The 15,637-nt window shown below is 43.2% G+C and overlaps 2 protein-coding genes across 8 annotated transcripts in view; one reads left to right on the plus strand and one right to left on the minus strand.

The window, feature by feature from the left end:
• ppp4r4 (protein phosphatase 4, regulatory subunit 4) overlaps window positions 1–3,202 on the minus strand; it is a 78,847-nt gene extending 75,645 nt beyond the window's left edge. For 4 of the 7 annotated variants that reach the window (XM_063222541.1, XM_063222540.1, XM_063222546.1 and 1 more), the window contains exons 1-3: window positions 3,121–3,202; window positions 2,393–2,497; window positions 522–595 (exon numbers count right to left, since the gene is read on the minus strand). In XM_063222541.1, the coding sequence (XP_063078611.1) occupies window positions 522–595; window positions 2,393–2,497; window positions 3,121–3,171 (230 nt within the window). In that variant the 5' untranslated portion in view covers window positions 3,172–3,202. Of the gene's footprint in view, window positions 1–521; window positions 596–2,392; window positions 2,672–3,120 lie in introns of all 7 variants that reach the window. The other 3 variants (XM_063222544.1, XM_063222543.1, XM_063222542.1) reach the window with 3 other exon arrangements.
• A 54-nt stretch (window positions 3,203–3,256) lies between these two features.
• On the plus strand, window positions 3,257–15,117 carry LOC134468650 (E3 ubiquitin-protein ligase TRIM35-like). Its single transcript, XM_063222547.1, has 8 exons — window positions 3,257–3,582; window positions 5,371–5,871; window positions 6,333–6,431; window positions 7,427–7,522; window positions 7,978–8,205; window positions 8,528–8,550; window positions 9,171–9,295; window positions 13,182–15,117. Exons 2-8 carry the CDS (start codon window positions 5,485–5,487, stop codon window positions 13,871–13,873), a joined length of 1,650 nt encoding a protein of 549 aa, XP_063078617.1. The 5' UTR covers window positions 3,257–3,582; window positions 5,371–5,484; the 3' UTR covers window positions 13,874–15,117.
• The last annotated feature ends 520 nt before the right edge of the window (window positions 15,118–15,637 follow it).

The raw sequence follows: 15,637 nt of genomic DNA on the forward strand, positions 1-15,637 counted from the left end.
TCATGTCGTTTCCACTCACTTTGTCATTGTGAAAAAGAGATCGGAAAATTGGAAGACGTCCTCTGTTCCGATCGTCACCATATAAACATAGACTAAACCAAAGACGCCTGTCACAGACAGCCTGTCATCCTGCAATGCTTGTGTTGTACGCACACACACAACTATTTTAGTTCCACCTTCTTGCGTGGACCATGATACTCAATCAAAACTCCTCTGACAGGTAAGGTAATAACTCCGGGTCCTTCTCATCAAATCAGCTATTAATCACTGACAAGGAAACAAAGGCATCATGACAGTCATCCGTTTCATCATCAGCTCATCAGTTTGATTATGCACCCCATGTCAAGTACAGGTTAGAACCGTTCAGTAGCTTGGAAAACAGACATGTTTACCCTTCCATTGACATTTTGATGCTCCTTCCTGAAGTGCTTGAAGTTTGCGTTTTGTGATGTTGGTTTGAACCTTAGCAAAGGGTTGGACAACATCAAGTTGACTGACTCCATAAAGCATTTATGGCTTACCTGAGAAGGTAGACGGCTCGCTCTATGTCATTTAGGTTTTCATCCACAGTCAGCTTGTCAATCTCCTCCGCGGTCTGTAAAAAAAAAAAAAATGCACACTGCAGGTTAAGCTTACAGAGTGAACTTGACATTGACAGTCGCTGTGCAACAATCAATCGAATGTGTGCAAAGGCAGATTGACAGTTGCAAACACACACACACACACATACGATGGAAACACGCACACACACGCATGTATGCCTGACACACACACACACACACACACACACACACACACACACACACACACACACACACACACACGCATGCATGCCTGACACACACACACACACACACACACACACACACACACACACACACACACACACACACACACACAATGCATCATAGTTTAGCCCTCATCTTTTCAGCAATTTGGCAATGTTCCTGTTTTGAACGTGTACGTCCTGAGGGGATGCACTCTGTATGCAGATGGCTAGCTTAGCTAAACGCAGGGCTTCGGACCAGAGACCAGGGCCCAGGGCCCAGGGATGGACGGAGAAGCGACCAGTAATTGGCCAAGATTCCATCACGGCTTGCCGATGACTCAGCCAAACGAGAGAGAGAGAGAGAGAGAGAGAGAGAGAGAGAGAGAGAGAGAGAGAGAGAGGGAGAGGGAGGGAGAGGGGAGAGAGGGGGGGCTTGCAGCACGACACGACAAACCATTTTGCGTAGGAGGCGAGTGTGCGTGGGCGCCGGGGAAGCAACTGGGGGCTGTGACTGTGCGTGTGTGTGTGTTTGTGTGTGAGAGAGAGAGAGAGAGAAAGTGTGTGTGTGTGTGCTTAAGGGCTCCTCTATTCAGCACCTTGTGCCTACTTGCTGTGGATCCTCCCCACACACAAAAGGAAAATAAGCAGAGGAGGAGGGGGCGAAAGAGAAAAAAGAAAGAGAGAAAAAAAACAAGATTAGCAAGAACACCTTCTCTAGCGTGGGCACTAGGCTACATGCCTCCCTCCCTACGCAGCAGCAGCAGCAGCAGCAACCACCAGGACCTGTGTCAGTGGCAGGAAAGGATAGGATGTAACCCCTTCCTGACCAAACTTCACTCCAGACATATGTCATGGACACCGATTTGATGGAAAGATTAGATGAATAGAGTGCTGTCGGATAAATATAACATACTAATTACCACATAATTAAAAAAAAAAAAAAGATGCACTTGTCTTATAGACTGTATGACAGATAGAGAGAGACAGAGGTGTGGGGTGAGATGAGCAGAGTGGTGAGATTGGACAGGTTGGTAGACGGGTGCGTGGGAAGAAGGTTGGGGTTGGGGGGGGGGGGGGATTCTGGACTTTCTGTGGAATCCTCTACATTCCGCAGTGAAGGGGCGTGAGTGAGGGTGGGGGAGCGCCGGTGATGCTCGCAGCTGACAGAAACTGCGTCACGCAGGCAAAGTGGGCAACCCCCGGCACGCACGTAGGCTACGAGTCTTGCAACCCACTGGAATCACGGCGGTGCTAAGCGCGAGCCTCGCAAATAACGCTATATAGCAGGTGCTTCCCTAAGGCAAAGCATGACAAGCATGCAATTAACATTCACCCAGAAATACCAGCTGAACCATTCAGCCCAAGTGCACCCCAATTAACTACATTCATGTGCACACTGATGTCAATTTCCCTGTCAAGACAGTGCATGCCAATATGACATTATGCAGCATCATTAATTTCAATAACGATATATGGTCTGCATATTTCCATACATACACTGTGGGGTGGTAGTAGAAGGATAGCACACCAAGTCTGACTGAAAGGGATCAACCTCAGCTTGGCTGCGAGTAGCCTATACTATACAACTAAAATGGCAACATCAAAAGGCTTAGCTATACATACCTTTAAACTCCTCCGTATTGGTCTTTCGATGAAGGTGAGGTCCTGCAGATCATCTATCTGTCCAAAAACACCAGGCTGATTCAAAGTCATTTTGCTGACGAACATCTGTAAATGTAGTTCTAGTGTTAAAGCTCTGTCGTGATCATGACTCCAACTTGTGAATGAGGAATGATGCCTTGAGAGAGAATGTTGTTCCACCCACGAGACGTCCCTCGGAGGTTATCTATGATGCTTCAAAACTCATTGGGCAGCACTGATGGAGAGTTCCCTACGCCTTGCCTGGCGAGCCAGATTAAAACATAGGAATATAACTCGTCAGACAAAATGTTTTTGGCCGCTAGGCGTTCGTCTTCTTAAAAGGGCTACCCTGCCCCTTCAAACATGTCCAAAAGCCTGTCGCTTATTCCAATGAGGACGAGGAAGCTGACTCCTTGCAGTACGACGCAGCTGATGGAAGTCCCCAAAGTGTTTGATGCGCTCCAGTGTTGAATATCAATGATGAATACTCTACTCTTGAATTTGCAGACCAAGTTCAGTGAATTTGACGCAGGTAAAAAATAATAAGTCTTCAGACAAAAAAGTCTTAAAGCCCAGCTAAATTGACTGGTATGAAAACATATCATTAGCTGAGGCAGTACACTGGTCCACAATGAAGGATAGGGTCCATTCAAAAATGCAGGTAATTAACATTTCGTTAGAAGATGCTGCCAAGTCAGCAAACCCGTTACCTGATCGCCAAAAGGACCGATTCCGCTGTCCAGACACTTGCGGGTAGTCATCAGGGCTGGTTACTGAAACGCAAGCTTTGGCCAGAGCTGTAGAGCTCAGTAGAGCTCAGTAGAGCTCTCTACAGCTCTGGCTTTGGCTAACTGGCAGGTGCACGTCACTAACCATAGAAGCGTATGGGATATTCGTACTACGACGTGACATCCTTTATCGACTGGAATAAACTGATTACCTACAATGGGTAGCTGATACAAAGCCCATTCTCTATCCCCGCCTTTCTGTTACACTTTTAAAAGACTACTGCGCTGTGAACTACTCCTTTTTCTATTATTACAATCCACGCACACAGAGACCACGCAAACGCACTGCAGCAACTCTACTGGTTGCTATGGCGACGACATGCTACAGTACAAATGCCGCCCCCAAGTTCGTCATCATAAACAATCAGACACAAACCAGAGGAGGTAACAGTATTTTGGACATTCAAGTAAAATTAAATTCTAAGACAAAAAAAAAGAAACTGTATTTTTGGACAGCCGTTTCTCAACGTTCTATAATTTAATTGAAGCCTTGCGTGGGGAACAGTATTTCGGACGCTCGACTTTTTGTATAAATATCGCAAAATCTGAACTTGGAAGTATAAAAACGTAATTTCCCTGTGAAATCTTGTGATGTCTTCTTCATTCGACACTTCGTTTGGAAGGACTTTGGCGACACACTGTGGTGGTTGAGAGAAAATTAGTTTGGCAACTCCTCCTGCAGTGTTGCCAAATTGGGCTGTTTCCCACCCAATTGGGCTGCTTGGGATGGCCGTCTGCGGGTAAAAATGGCATTTTGCAGGAAAACTCGCCCAATCTCTCCCATAGATATCAATAGAATTCGGCTGGATTTAGTTCTTCTAGGCAGGTTTTGAACATTTTTTGGGCTGGAAATCATCAGCCACATCTGGCAACAATGCCCCCCTGTAGCAACCCAATGTGAGTAATGTGAGTAGGCTACCGGATGTGAGTACCCGGATATCCGGGCGTGTATTTACTACAATTTCCACTTTCTGTGAATTTAACCTCAGCTGGTAAACCCGATAGCCATCATATTATAGCACGTATTCTATGATGTCCATGGGTAAACCAGTCGCAGGCACACACATTAAAAAAAAAACAAAAAAAAACAATGGCCGCCAGCGGGTGGCGCCAGACGCAGAGAAGGGGGTGGGCTTTCAATCAGTTCACGTTTGTTGGGAACGGGACACCAAAACAAAATCTCTCTGAAGTTTATTGATTTCTCTGTTGAAACGTCCAGATAGGCCTATATGTTGTGCCATTCTACATGTCGTGCGTTTCTGATAAAGTGAGTTTACAGTGTTACGTGAGAACAAGTCAGTACTTTGCTCTGTTGTGCTTCTACCCTTCTTCTACTACTGGCTGCAAAAGTATAGCTCACCACTGCAGTAGCCTGAGACAGTATTTGTTTACTTTATGTTGTGTTGTAGGCCTAACTATACATCTTTGTATTTTCCTTGGTTAGGTCTATCTATGCTGGCAGTAATTACTAATCATTCGCCAATAGACTGTTTCTTCACTAGCAAGCACTTAAAAAAGTTGCAGCGACACCCCCGTGTGTAAAAATATTCCCTGATTGACGCTCCCAACGCAGGACGCTCCCCTGTCGGCTCGCTCCCACTAGCTAGACTATCGGTCCCACCGCCATATAACGGAGCCAGTTATCTTTTTGATGTTACTTTTTTGTTTCTAACCCTAACCTTAACCCTAAACCTAACCCTAACCCTAACTCTAAAACCTAACCCTAACCCTAAATTGCTTGTATGTGGCAGTGTATGATAATACGTGAAAAGTGAAATATAATCGGGTGGGACTACACGTCCGGGAGTGATAGAAACACCTGGGACTGCACGTCCGGGAGCGATCTCAGTTGGGAGTGTCCATCTACCACCGTGTAAAAAGTATCTAGAGCTCTATGCTATTTAAATGGTCGCGCCATGTCGGTGTACGCAATCATCATGGCATGGAGTTTAAAAGAACCGTGTTTCTATTTTTTCCATACATTCCACTGATGGTGGTTGTGTCTTATTTCTGTTTTACTGGTGCATTCAGTTAAGCCCTCAATTGCATTTCTTGTGCAATGTATTGCATGTCATGCCATGCCATGGTTTTGCCTGTTGTTTGTATGTTCATTTAGGTCTTTATTGGGCTATTTTTTCTTATGTCTGCTTTTCTTTTCTTTCTTTTCTTCAGTCAACCACGATTTGCCTTCAGAGTTTGGTTCTTTTGAGTGCTCTGCACTGGGCATCTCAATGAGAAGGAGAAACAGAGATTGTAAGACCAACTCCAAAGCCACACCAGAGAGAAATGGCTTCAATTTCAATCACAGATGAGGACCTGTCCTGTCCAGTGTGTAAAGGCATTTTCAGAGACCCTGTCATACTCTCCTGCAGCCACAGCTTCTGCGAGGACTGTGTGAAAACCTCTTGGGAGACGAGAGGAGACAGGCAGTGCCCTGTGTGTAGGGCGTCTTCAGAAGGCCCGGCCCCAGTACTCAATCTGCATCTCAGGAACCTCTGTGCGATTTTCCAAGAGGAGGGAAATCGAAGAGGACTCCTGTGCAAACTCCACCGCTCAGAACTCAAGCTCTTCTGTAAAGACGACAAGCAGCTGATCTGCCTGGTGTGTAGAGACTCAAAGCTCCATGACAACCACAACATCAGCCCCGTCAGTGAAGCAGCAGCTGAATATATGGTATGATTCAGAGATTAAATTTGATGCAACTTTTGTTGTCATTGTTCACAAGATTGTCAAGAAAGCTCACAATTCTTTACTTAAAGGTGCACTGTTACTATTTTTATTATTTTATATCCAGAATTTATGCTGCCCATTCATAATTGTTACCTTCATGAATACTTACCACTACTACCATCACATTCTAAGTATTCATTATGACTGGGGAAAATTGCACTTTTCATTCATGAAAAATAGGGGGAACAGAAATTGACATTTTAAGCTGCAAAACTGACTATACTTTGGTCATACTAGTAAACATTAAGCTCTTAGTTCATTATTTAGTAAATATTCATGACAAGATCAATTTGGCAATAGGCAACTCAGTTTCGATGATCAGCAGAGTTGCAATACCTACTCTGGCCACCATCCTACACAGTGCTGCACCTTTAACATTATAAGTAACTCTATTTGATTTCTAGGAGGAACTGAAGAGGAAACTCGAGGCCATAGAGGAGGTGCCACCTGACTGTAAACGAGCTAAAACAACCAAAAGGGACGACCCCGCTCAACACATCCGAGTAAGAGTCATGCCTGTAAACTTGTCAGGAAAGATCATTTACACACACGCGCACACATTTTAACTACTTTATTTATGTCCGCAATTCATAATATGTTTATGTACTTAAGTACATAAATGCTACAGATACAACAATGTTCAGTCACAATCCACCAATGTAGGTCTCAAAGTAACAGCAGCTTTAAGGACACAAACAACATCTTCTTCTCCAAATATGGCGGCTACCAATGATGGAGGATATTGAATAACACTTGGCAAGTTGCTGTGCCTTTGCCTTCCTAAAGCCAACCATCCTTAGACCCCTAGAGACACACACACATGTGCACACGCACACACATTCATTTAAATTAAATATGGTGGGGAGCCTTTTTCATTCGGGGGACCACTTCAAATTCCACCAAGGGCCGTAAAAGTCCTCCGAGGGCCGTACTATGAATGCAAACCAGGATTTCCTCCTGCACTTTAAGCCTATATTGAAGGCAGCCACCTTTAAAACAGACCCCACCTTCTTTAGGTCCCCTGAACATAACTTAATTGTATTGAGAATGTAATTTATATGATTTATATGATACGAAATATTTCATGTGAAGCTGCATAACATTAAAAATGAAATCGGGGGGGGTGAAACGGCCTCAAACGGCCCTCGAAACATAGATTTCCCACCCCTGATTTATGCAATACACTCTTGTCCATCTCCACTTCATGTTTTGCCCATGAGCTGGTGTGAGACAGTAGATCATAATATTTTGAACTAGGTTTTTTTTTGCACACCTCAGCTGGCAGGTGTGTAGAACATGGCCCATAGATCACTCATCAGACAATTTGGAAGAATAAAAAATGCCATTTTGCTGTTTTCTTCAATACATGTTTTGGTCCTAGACCTTGTGAAATGGTCAGTGTGCTGTTTTTTTTTCTTCAAATTGTCATTAGACCACAATATCATAGCTGTTTCAAATGGAGTTTTTTCCTGAACCATGAATATTATTTTACATTCAGGATGAACTGGCTGTCGTACTGCCGTCATTTAAGGAGAAGCTGGATGCCCTTGAAAAAGCTAAAGAAACATTTGATGAAACAGCCCAGTATATCCAGGTAAGATGCCTTTTCATTTATACGTTAAAATTGCCAATGATATCCTGTAGCAGTAATACACATCCAAGTAAGATACAGTATACACATACAGTATCTGTATATTTTTAAATCTGGATATTTGTAATCCTGGTTAGCTGTAAACGCAACATGTGGATAACAAATAAAATAAAAACTTAATTGTAACATGTGCGGTTCAGCCTCCTAAATGTGATAATTTGTGATTAAAGCCGGATTTTTGATATGTGGATTTTAAAACTCTGTTTATGTGTAAACTGAAGACCCAAACCAATGTGTTTTCAAAAAGATGCATTTATGTGTAAACGGCTTCTAAAAGGCCAGTAATACTTTTTCCATTTGTTAAGCACTTTGAGCTGCATGCCTTGTATGATGTAGTGCTATACAAATACAATTATAATAATTATTATAATACATCATGGTGATGTCTGGTATTGCAGGTTCAGGCCCAACGGGCAGAGGAGATCATCAAGGAGGCGTTTGAAGTGTTTCATACCTTTCTACGTTCAGAGGAAGAGGGCTGGATAGCCGAACTGAAGGAAGAAGAGGAGCAGAAGAGTCAGATGATGAAGGAAAAGATTGAGAAGATGAGCGGAGAGATCTCATCTCTCTCAGACACCATCAGAGCCATTGAGGAGGTCCTGCAGTCTAATGACGTCACGTTTCAAGTAAGAAATTGATGCATTTCAGTTTCTGTAATGAAAAGGAATATTGGCTTGTTGTTTTCAATATCTGATCATAAAAGCTGGTTTAAACCTCCCAGCAAACAGCAAAATATTTGAAGAAGTCTTTATTTATGCACATTATAAATGCCAAAGCTCTAAAGTCTTACAAAGGCAAACATTTCTCACAATGAAACCATCAAAATAGGTATCAGTGCATGAGTGAATTGTCCAGGGCACTAAAAACCCAAACAAACAGAAATACCTGCACACTGAAAAGACAATTACATTTTATAAGATCTCAAACACCTCTCTGTTTTTTCTACAGAACCTCAAGTCAATGGTGGAAAGGTGAGTTGTCTTATTCTGATTCTGGTTTATCTGTGTTTAGACAAATATGCAGCCATGGTGTAAATGTTAAAGAGTTGGACTGTAGATCAAAGGGCTGCCGGGGGTTCGCTTATCGCGTGTTTGCACACACACCTTATTTGAGACTGGTCCCCATTAATTTTTGCTCGCAACTGGGAACCGGGAAGTCCTTAAACAAGAAATACCATAGAGTTTTGAGTACTTGTGAGCTCTATTTGTCAGCCAAGTGTAATGCCATGTAATAATGTGAAATGTAACAACAAACTAACGCTGTTCTGGGTGTATGCACCATATTGACATGCCCTAGGCGAAAAGAAAAAAATAAATAGTGAAGCAGCACTCCTGAGTGAGGACCAAATTGTTGGTGTTGAAGTTTCTGCAGCTCTGTATTTATGGTAAGGGTTGTGTGGCATCATGTTTGTATTCATAAGGGTTGTGTGGCATCTTGTTGTTATTTATAAAGGTTGTGTGGCCTGTGTTGTATGTATGGTAAAGGGTTGTGTGGCATCTTGTTTGTGTGCATGGTAAAGGCTTTGTGTGGCCTCTGTTGTGTGATTCTGAAAGACTATCCCACTCCCACTAACGGCTGAATGTTATTCCAGAACCCTGTGCACTCTGCAGGATCCAGAGAAGCTTCCGCAAGGAGCTCTGATCAATGTGGCAAAGTATCGGGGCAACTTTTACCAGAAAGTCTGGAAGGATTTGGGCAAGTCCTTGGGTGAATATAGTAAGTGGCATTACTCGATTTTGTGTGCACGCACGCACGCACGCACATGCATTTACACAGGTGCGCGCTGCGTAACTTGAACATGTAAGCAGACTACCTTTTTTCTAGTTGGAAAACATTTGCTGAGAGTCTTACTTAATCTTTGTTCAAAGTTCATTCTCAATTTCATTATCTTCACTGAATCTGACAGGCATCTCCGTAATGGTCTCGAAACTTGTCTTCCGTCATCACCAACCTCAGACTATAATGCAAAAGCCTTAGGGATGGGATATCGGTATCGGGTTCAGATATCAACATAATTCAGATATCGGATCGGATCGGAATTTTCCCAAAGTATCGGAATTCTCCCAATACTGACATTGAGCCAGGTGTAATGTTAATTTGAAATCATAACACTTGCATATTAGTTTTCAGGATAGGATTGTTACTTTTTTTACTTGTTGCTTTTTACTTATTAATTGGTTTCCTGTTCTTCTGACTTCCTTTCGCCTACCTCAAGTTGAAACCCATGCATATACGGTATGTGGTTTTGGTATTGGATCGGAGTAGTATCGGTATCGGCAGATATCCAAATTTAGATAGCGGGATCGAAGTGAAAAAATGTGTATCGGTGCATCCCTAAAAAGCATATCTATTTTTTTTACATTCCGCTTTGAAATCGTCGTCTTTTGAAGTGAAGTTGTGCTAAACCACTGGAAAGCACTTATCTAACACTGTGCAGTCCGGTTCTCAATTCTGATTGGCTGATAGCCAAGATCAAGATTCAAGAGTTTATTGTCAAAAAGGCAACGAAATTGTGTGTTGGGTTACAATACTTAGTAGCAGCAGGTTTTCAAGTAAAGTGAATAAGACGTAAAGTGACACCAGTGCTTGACAAACCCCCCTCTCTCTCAAACACACACTCGCACACAATCGCACACACACACTTGCTGAGTTTTTGTAGCAAAGTGTGTGTCTGGCAGCGCGACGAATGCACGCACGCCTAGTAAAGTTGCCGGGGTAACCACAATCACTTCCTCAATTTGTCAACTGAACGTTGCGGATCAAATGAATTCTTATTAAAGCGTTTTGAAACAAATTTGGTCAGCCATTAAGTGTAACAGTGTTAAGCCTGCGGTACGCTTGCTGCGAGCTGTAAATTACGCGCGTCACCGCGAGCAACCGACTGCACATTCAAGCAGTTGACCAAGAAAGTACATTTGCTCAAAAGGTATTATTTTTTGAAAATGACTTATTATTTTTTTTAGTTGTACCATTTTGTAGGGCTGCACGATTATGGAAAAAATCAGAATCACGATTATTTTGGTCAAAATCATAATCACGATTATTAATCACGATTACCGGTATTGATTTTTGCTGTTTTTTGAAAATTATAACAAGATGAAGTATAACCAAGAATGAGTTACATACGGGATGAGCAAAATAAAATGAATTGTAATAATTATGTAAAGGCAATAGCATGAAACTTAAGTGGACAGATTTGTGGACAGAAACACCAGCCTGTCAGTATGTTCTGGCTTCAAGGACGCTCTCAAAAGTAGATCACTATTGCCACGATTAAATCACGATTAAAACCATGAGTTCGATTTCACTATTTTATCACGATTTTGATTATTTTTCGATTAATTGTGCAGCCCTACCATTTTGACAAAATAAATGGTTGATTCTGTATCTGAGGGCAGTAATGGGTACGCGGGTAGGGCGTCGAGTTGCCAACCTGCCAGGATGGTGGAGGGTGCAATTAACCAGCCCTCTCCCCCATCCTCCTCCATGACTGAGGTTCCCTAAGCATGGTACCGTCCCGCGCACTGCTCCCTTTCGGGCGTCTTTTTGCAAAAAACAAAAGTGTAATGAAATGTCAAATGTAGAAATGACAAAAAATGTCTTGTTAATACTCGCATCGGAGTGTCGTGATGGTTGTACAAAAATTCTAAAGGTAGTGAAAAAGGGTTTGGGATTGGTGTATATACCCTGAATAAGGAAGTATGATTGCAAATGTTTGTAATTTCGGACAAACTCTATGAGACGCTCTTAAAAGTCATTGTCGTTTTCATCAGATGCACACGCGTGGAACTGCGCAGTGTTTCTTACAATCGCCCCCTGCGAGTTTGAAGATATCGCACCTGACGCACGCATTTGGCTGCCGTCTCCAACGCGCGTGAAATTGACATTACATACGCATGTTAACGCGTTCATGAACGAATTGTGCACATGCACGCGTATCCTACAGCAAGCATGCCGAGAGCCTTAGATAAGCAATAAGCCACTTGAGTCCGTGGGTTATGCTCTATTGATAACGGGCACTCCACGCCCCACTCCCCTTGCCCGTTATCAAAGAAAATGGAATATTGTACAAGAACGACCACTAGCTGGTGGCCAGGAGTGGCACTGCAGCTATGTTATCGCAGCCAAGTAAATAATGAATGGGTGCCAATGGGGCTGTACGCTTCTCATAGAACTATCTGCCCGTGTGATTTTTTCCCTGGAAACAATGAAGTCGCGTTCGATAGATATGAGTAAGTGAAAGCATTTGCCGACACGTTTGCATCTTGCCAAGTGTTAGATTCGTGAAAATGACCCTTATTTCAACTATAGCAATGACATAACACGTGACAATCGACTTTACGGCACTACGCCATTTGTTTTGTAGTTTTAAGTCTGACTTCAGATGTCGATGTGTTTAAAGTTATGTTAGGATTGTTGCGGACACCTGTTATTTATTGCATTTAAGGTGGTGGAAAAGCGGCATGTGTACATGGGGTAAAGGAAATGACTGCGCTCATCCTTAAGAATTTGGGCACCTTCAATGAACATGTTGGACGGTGGTGGGGGGTTTTGAGGTGTGTGACCGTAGATGTTTCTGCTCAGTCAGAGTACGTCTCTCGTCAGCTCTGGTCGTGAATAGTCGCAGAGATTACTCAGTCAGCAGGTATTAGCCGAATGCTAGCGTGTTGCAGGACAAAACTAACACGTCTTTGGGAGAACAAAGCCATGTCAGGAACCTTTAACTTCACTTCTAATACAACTTCCATGATAAGGTACAGAATGTGCACACATCTTTACAAACCAGAGAACAGAACCGTCACAAATCCCTGCTGAGCCATTTAGCCCAATAGGCTCCCATTCATCTTTTACTTGGCTGCGTTCGCCAACGGGGCTATAATGGGAGCCAATGAGAGATGCCTTTCTCATAGCTTAGAGAATCTCTGCCGTTATCAATCGAGCACAACCCACGGCCTCTCGTGGCTTATTGCTTAATTGTCACGTGACAAGGTTTGCCGCTTTCTTGCTGCGCCTGTTAAATTTCTGTTGGCGTGGCAATTTTTTGTAGCCTGGCTCTTACCCGACTTCGACTTATGTAGTTCCGTGCAGCATTGTGAGCTCCACTACTAAATTCGGATAGCATGTGTGAGCTCCACTAATACAGTAGGTCTGGGATAGCATGTGTTGGCTCCACCTTCAGAAGGCATGTCTTTATCCATCATTCTGCCCATCCTCTCCAACAATTTCCTTCAAAAACGTTTTCTATTAATTTCTTAAGAGTCAATATAGTCTAATCTGTGACAATGTGTCAATTTTCTAGCTCAAAATGTGCAGGATTCCGTGTGTGTGTGTGTGTGTGTGTGTGTGTGTGTGTGTGTGTGTGTGTGTGTGTGTGTGTGTGTGTGTGTGTGTGTGTGTGTGTGTGTTTTAGGGAGATCACAAAAGTTTTTAAAAAAATCCCTCTCAGTCTCAGAATGCCCCATTTTAGCTTAATATATATATATATTTTAATGCACCACAGAAGGGGGGTTCACCGTCATCGGCCTAGTTTCAGCTGTGAAAATCTGCTCATTTCATCTTTTTTTTACTTTTTTGTCCCGTTTCCACCTGTGTTCACCTGCAGATCCTGTGATTCTGGACCCCAACACCGCGGGCATGTGCGTCACCCTGTCTGACTGCCTGGATTGGGTGCAATACTACCCTCAAGGGCACGAGCTTCCCAATAACCCAGAGAGATTCATCGCACGGAACGGCGCGCTGGCTGAGAGTGACCTAGAGGGGTTAATCGTGGAGGACTGTGTGCTGGGCTCAGAGGGCTTTAACTCGGGGACTCACTGCTGGGACGTGGAGGTTGGGCGCTTCGGTGAGTGGTCTGTGGGGCTGAAGTCGGAGAGCTCCAGTAGGAAGGCACCTGACTCCAACTGGCAAGGATTCTGGGGTATCCATTATCATTGCATTACACCTTTGCCTAATTATGGCGAATATGATGTTCGTTCTCCGGACACGTCTCCTATTCCCCTCACAGTGGACCAGAGACTCTTTAGGATCAGAGTGCAGCTGGACTGGGACAGAGGAGAGCTGTCATTCACTGACCTCAGGAACAACACACGCCTGCACACTTTCACACACGCCTTCACAGAGAGGATGTTTCCGTGCTTTATGGTATATTGCTGCTATCTGCAGATTTTGTCAGTGCCACCTAGTGCAGTGACCTATAACATGGGCCCCTGGGCCAGACAGCAAGAGCTCCCGGGCCTGACGGCATGGGCCCCTGGGCCAGACAACAAGGGAGTCCCCTCCTCCGTGGAATCGTAAATGTCTAAAAGATTAAGGTGTTTATTGAAAATGCTGGAGAGCTTTAGTTGTTGGTAGTTTCTACCCCGAGAAAATGTGAAAACACAGTAGAGAGATGTGCATTTTTTTATATTTGTTTTCTGCGCATTTTAGCTTTTAATCAGACGGGACAGTCAAAGATTGAGATTGGGCGAGACAACAAGGAAGTCCCCTCCTCCATGGGGCTTAAATGTGAACCTTCCACATTCATACCATACATGTGACCCATTTGTTACAGGGTTCCAATGTTATTTACTGCTATTCCGTTGTCTTGTTTGGGTATTAACAATGTTATTTACTGCTATTCCGTTGTCTTGTTTGGGTATTAACAATGTTATTTACTGCTGTTCCGTTGTCTTGTTTGGGTGTTAAAGGGACAGTTTGGTCAATTTCAACATGCAGTTGTATTGCTCACGCTACCCTTGACTTGTCAGTACCTGGTGATGCCACATTTTTCGGCTCAGCCCTTTCCGAGATATGAGCAATTCTAATGGGGGCAGCGTTTGTTTACATTTAAAAAAAATGAAACATAGGCCAACTCCAAATATTTTCCCAAAAGGTACTGCTGTTTGCTAGTTGTCTGCTGATGTTTTATAACATTTTGAATGTTTTTGGGAATAAATAAAAAAACATTTTTGAAATGTAAACATTACAATGACCAGGATCTCGGAAACGGCTGAAGAAGAAGGAAAAAAAATCTCAGGCACTGACAAGTCCAGGGTAGTGTGAGCATTACAACTGCATGTTGAAATTGACCAAACTGTCCCTTTAACAATGTTATTTACTGCTGTTCCGTTGTCTTGTTTGGGTGTTAACAATGTTATTTACACAATCTGTTCTATTGTGTTGTTTGGGTGTTAACAATGTTAGGGTTTCCTGCTGAATATTTCTTAGTCAAGGTGGGTGGGGGGTTAGCAGAGATGCCAACAGTTTTAAAAAGTAAGGAAAAGTGAAAAGGAAACAGTTTTAGTCACAATTGAGCAAATGGTGTATCAGGTTTATAATATTATGTGTTAGTGTGTTATTTACAGCACAAATTTCCTTTTACCTGTAGCTACTTTTGACACCTCTGGTGGTTAAACGATATGTGACGATATGCGACATCCTCAGAAAGAGCCATGGTGTATTTTTGTTTTCGTTAAATATGACATGAAACCCCACAAAATGAACACCTTATACATTTGTCTTAATCAAAATTTGAAATAAATCAACTTTTGAAATTCATAGTACAAGTTCCAAGTGTTGTGTTTATTGTCAAGGTGGGTGCTTAGCTACAGTTTCACTAGTTGGCCCTTGAGTGCTTGGTGTAGTACAGTAAGCATGTGTAGATGTGTGTTTGTCCTTGAGTGCTTGGTGTAGTCAGAGACGGTCTTATACGAGACGAATCACTCATGAAACCTTCCATAGGAATGAACGAGAACATTTGGCTACGCGAATATGGCGTTTACCGGCGTCACTCCCACCTGTCCGGTAACGAGAGCCAATTGCTTGCTGAGCTGCGCTGTCACTTATCCAATCATCTCGACGCCTCGACGCAAGTGCAAACGTAAACCTTTACGACTGCTCGTACCTAATCGGTTTGTTTGCCGTCCGTGGAAACTTCATTGTGAATTGGGCAGAGAGCGCAAATCGACCATTAATCACCTTTCTGCGCGCATCCAAAACGCAGGTGCAGGACAAAGGGACTATAATCATGGAAACAAAAACGGCCGTGCATAGACATGTGCACACCCGTTGTGGTTTTTC

This window comes from Engraulis encrasicolus, chromosome 18, assembly GCF_034702125.1.
Source record: "Engraulis encrasicolus isolate BLACKSEA-1 chromosome 18, IST_EnEncr_1.0, whole genome shotgun sequence".
Classification (NCBI taxonomy): Eukaryota; Metazoa; Chordata; class Actinopteri; order Clupeiformes; family Engraulidae; genus Engraulis; species Engraulis encrasicolus.

What these genes read in the sequence shown, in the direction of transcription:
- LOC134468650 (XM_063222547.1), top strand. Translation starts at nt 5,485, where the DNA reads ATGGCTTCAATTTCAATCACAGATGAGGACCTGTCCTGTCCAGTGTGT. An exon ending in AAGCAGCAGCTGAATATATG is followed by an intron (nt 5,872 to 6,332) that starts GTATGATTCAGA and finishes TTTGATTTCTAG; the next exon opens with GAGGAACTGAAGAGGAAACT. An exon ending in CTCAAGTCAATGGTGGAAAG is followed by an intron (nt 8,551 to 9,170) that starts GTGAGTTGTCTT and finishes ATGTTATTCCAG; the next exon opens with AACCCTGTGCACTCTGCAGG.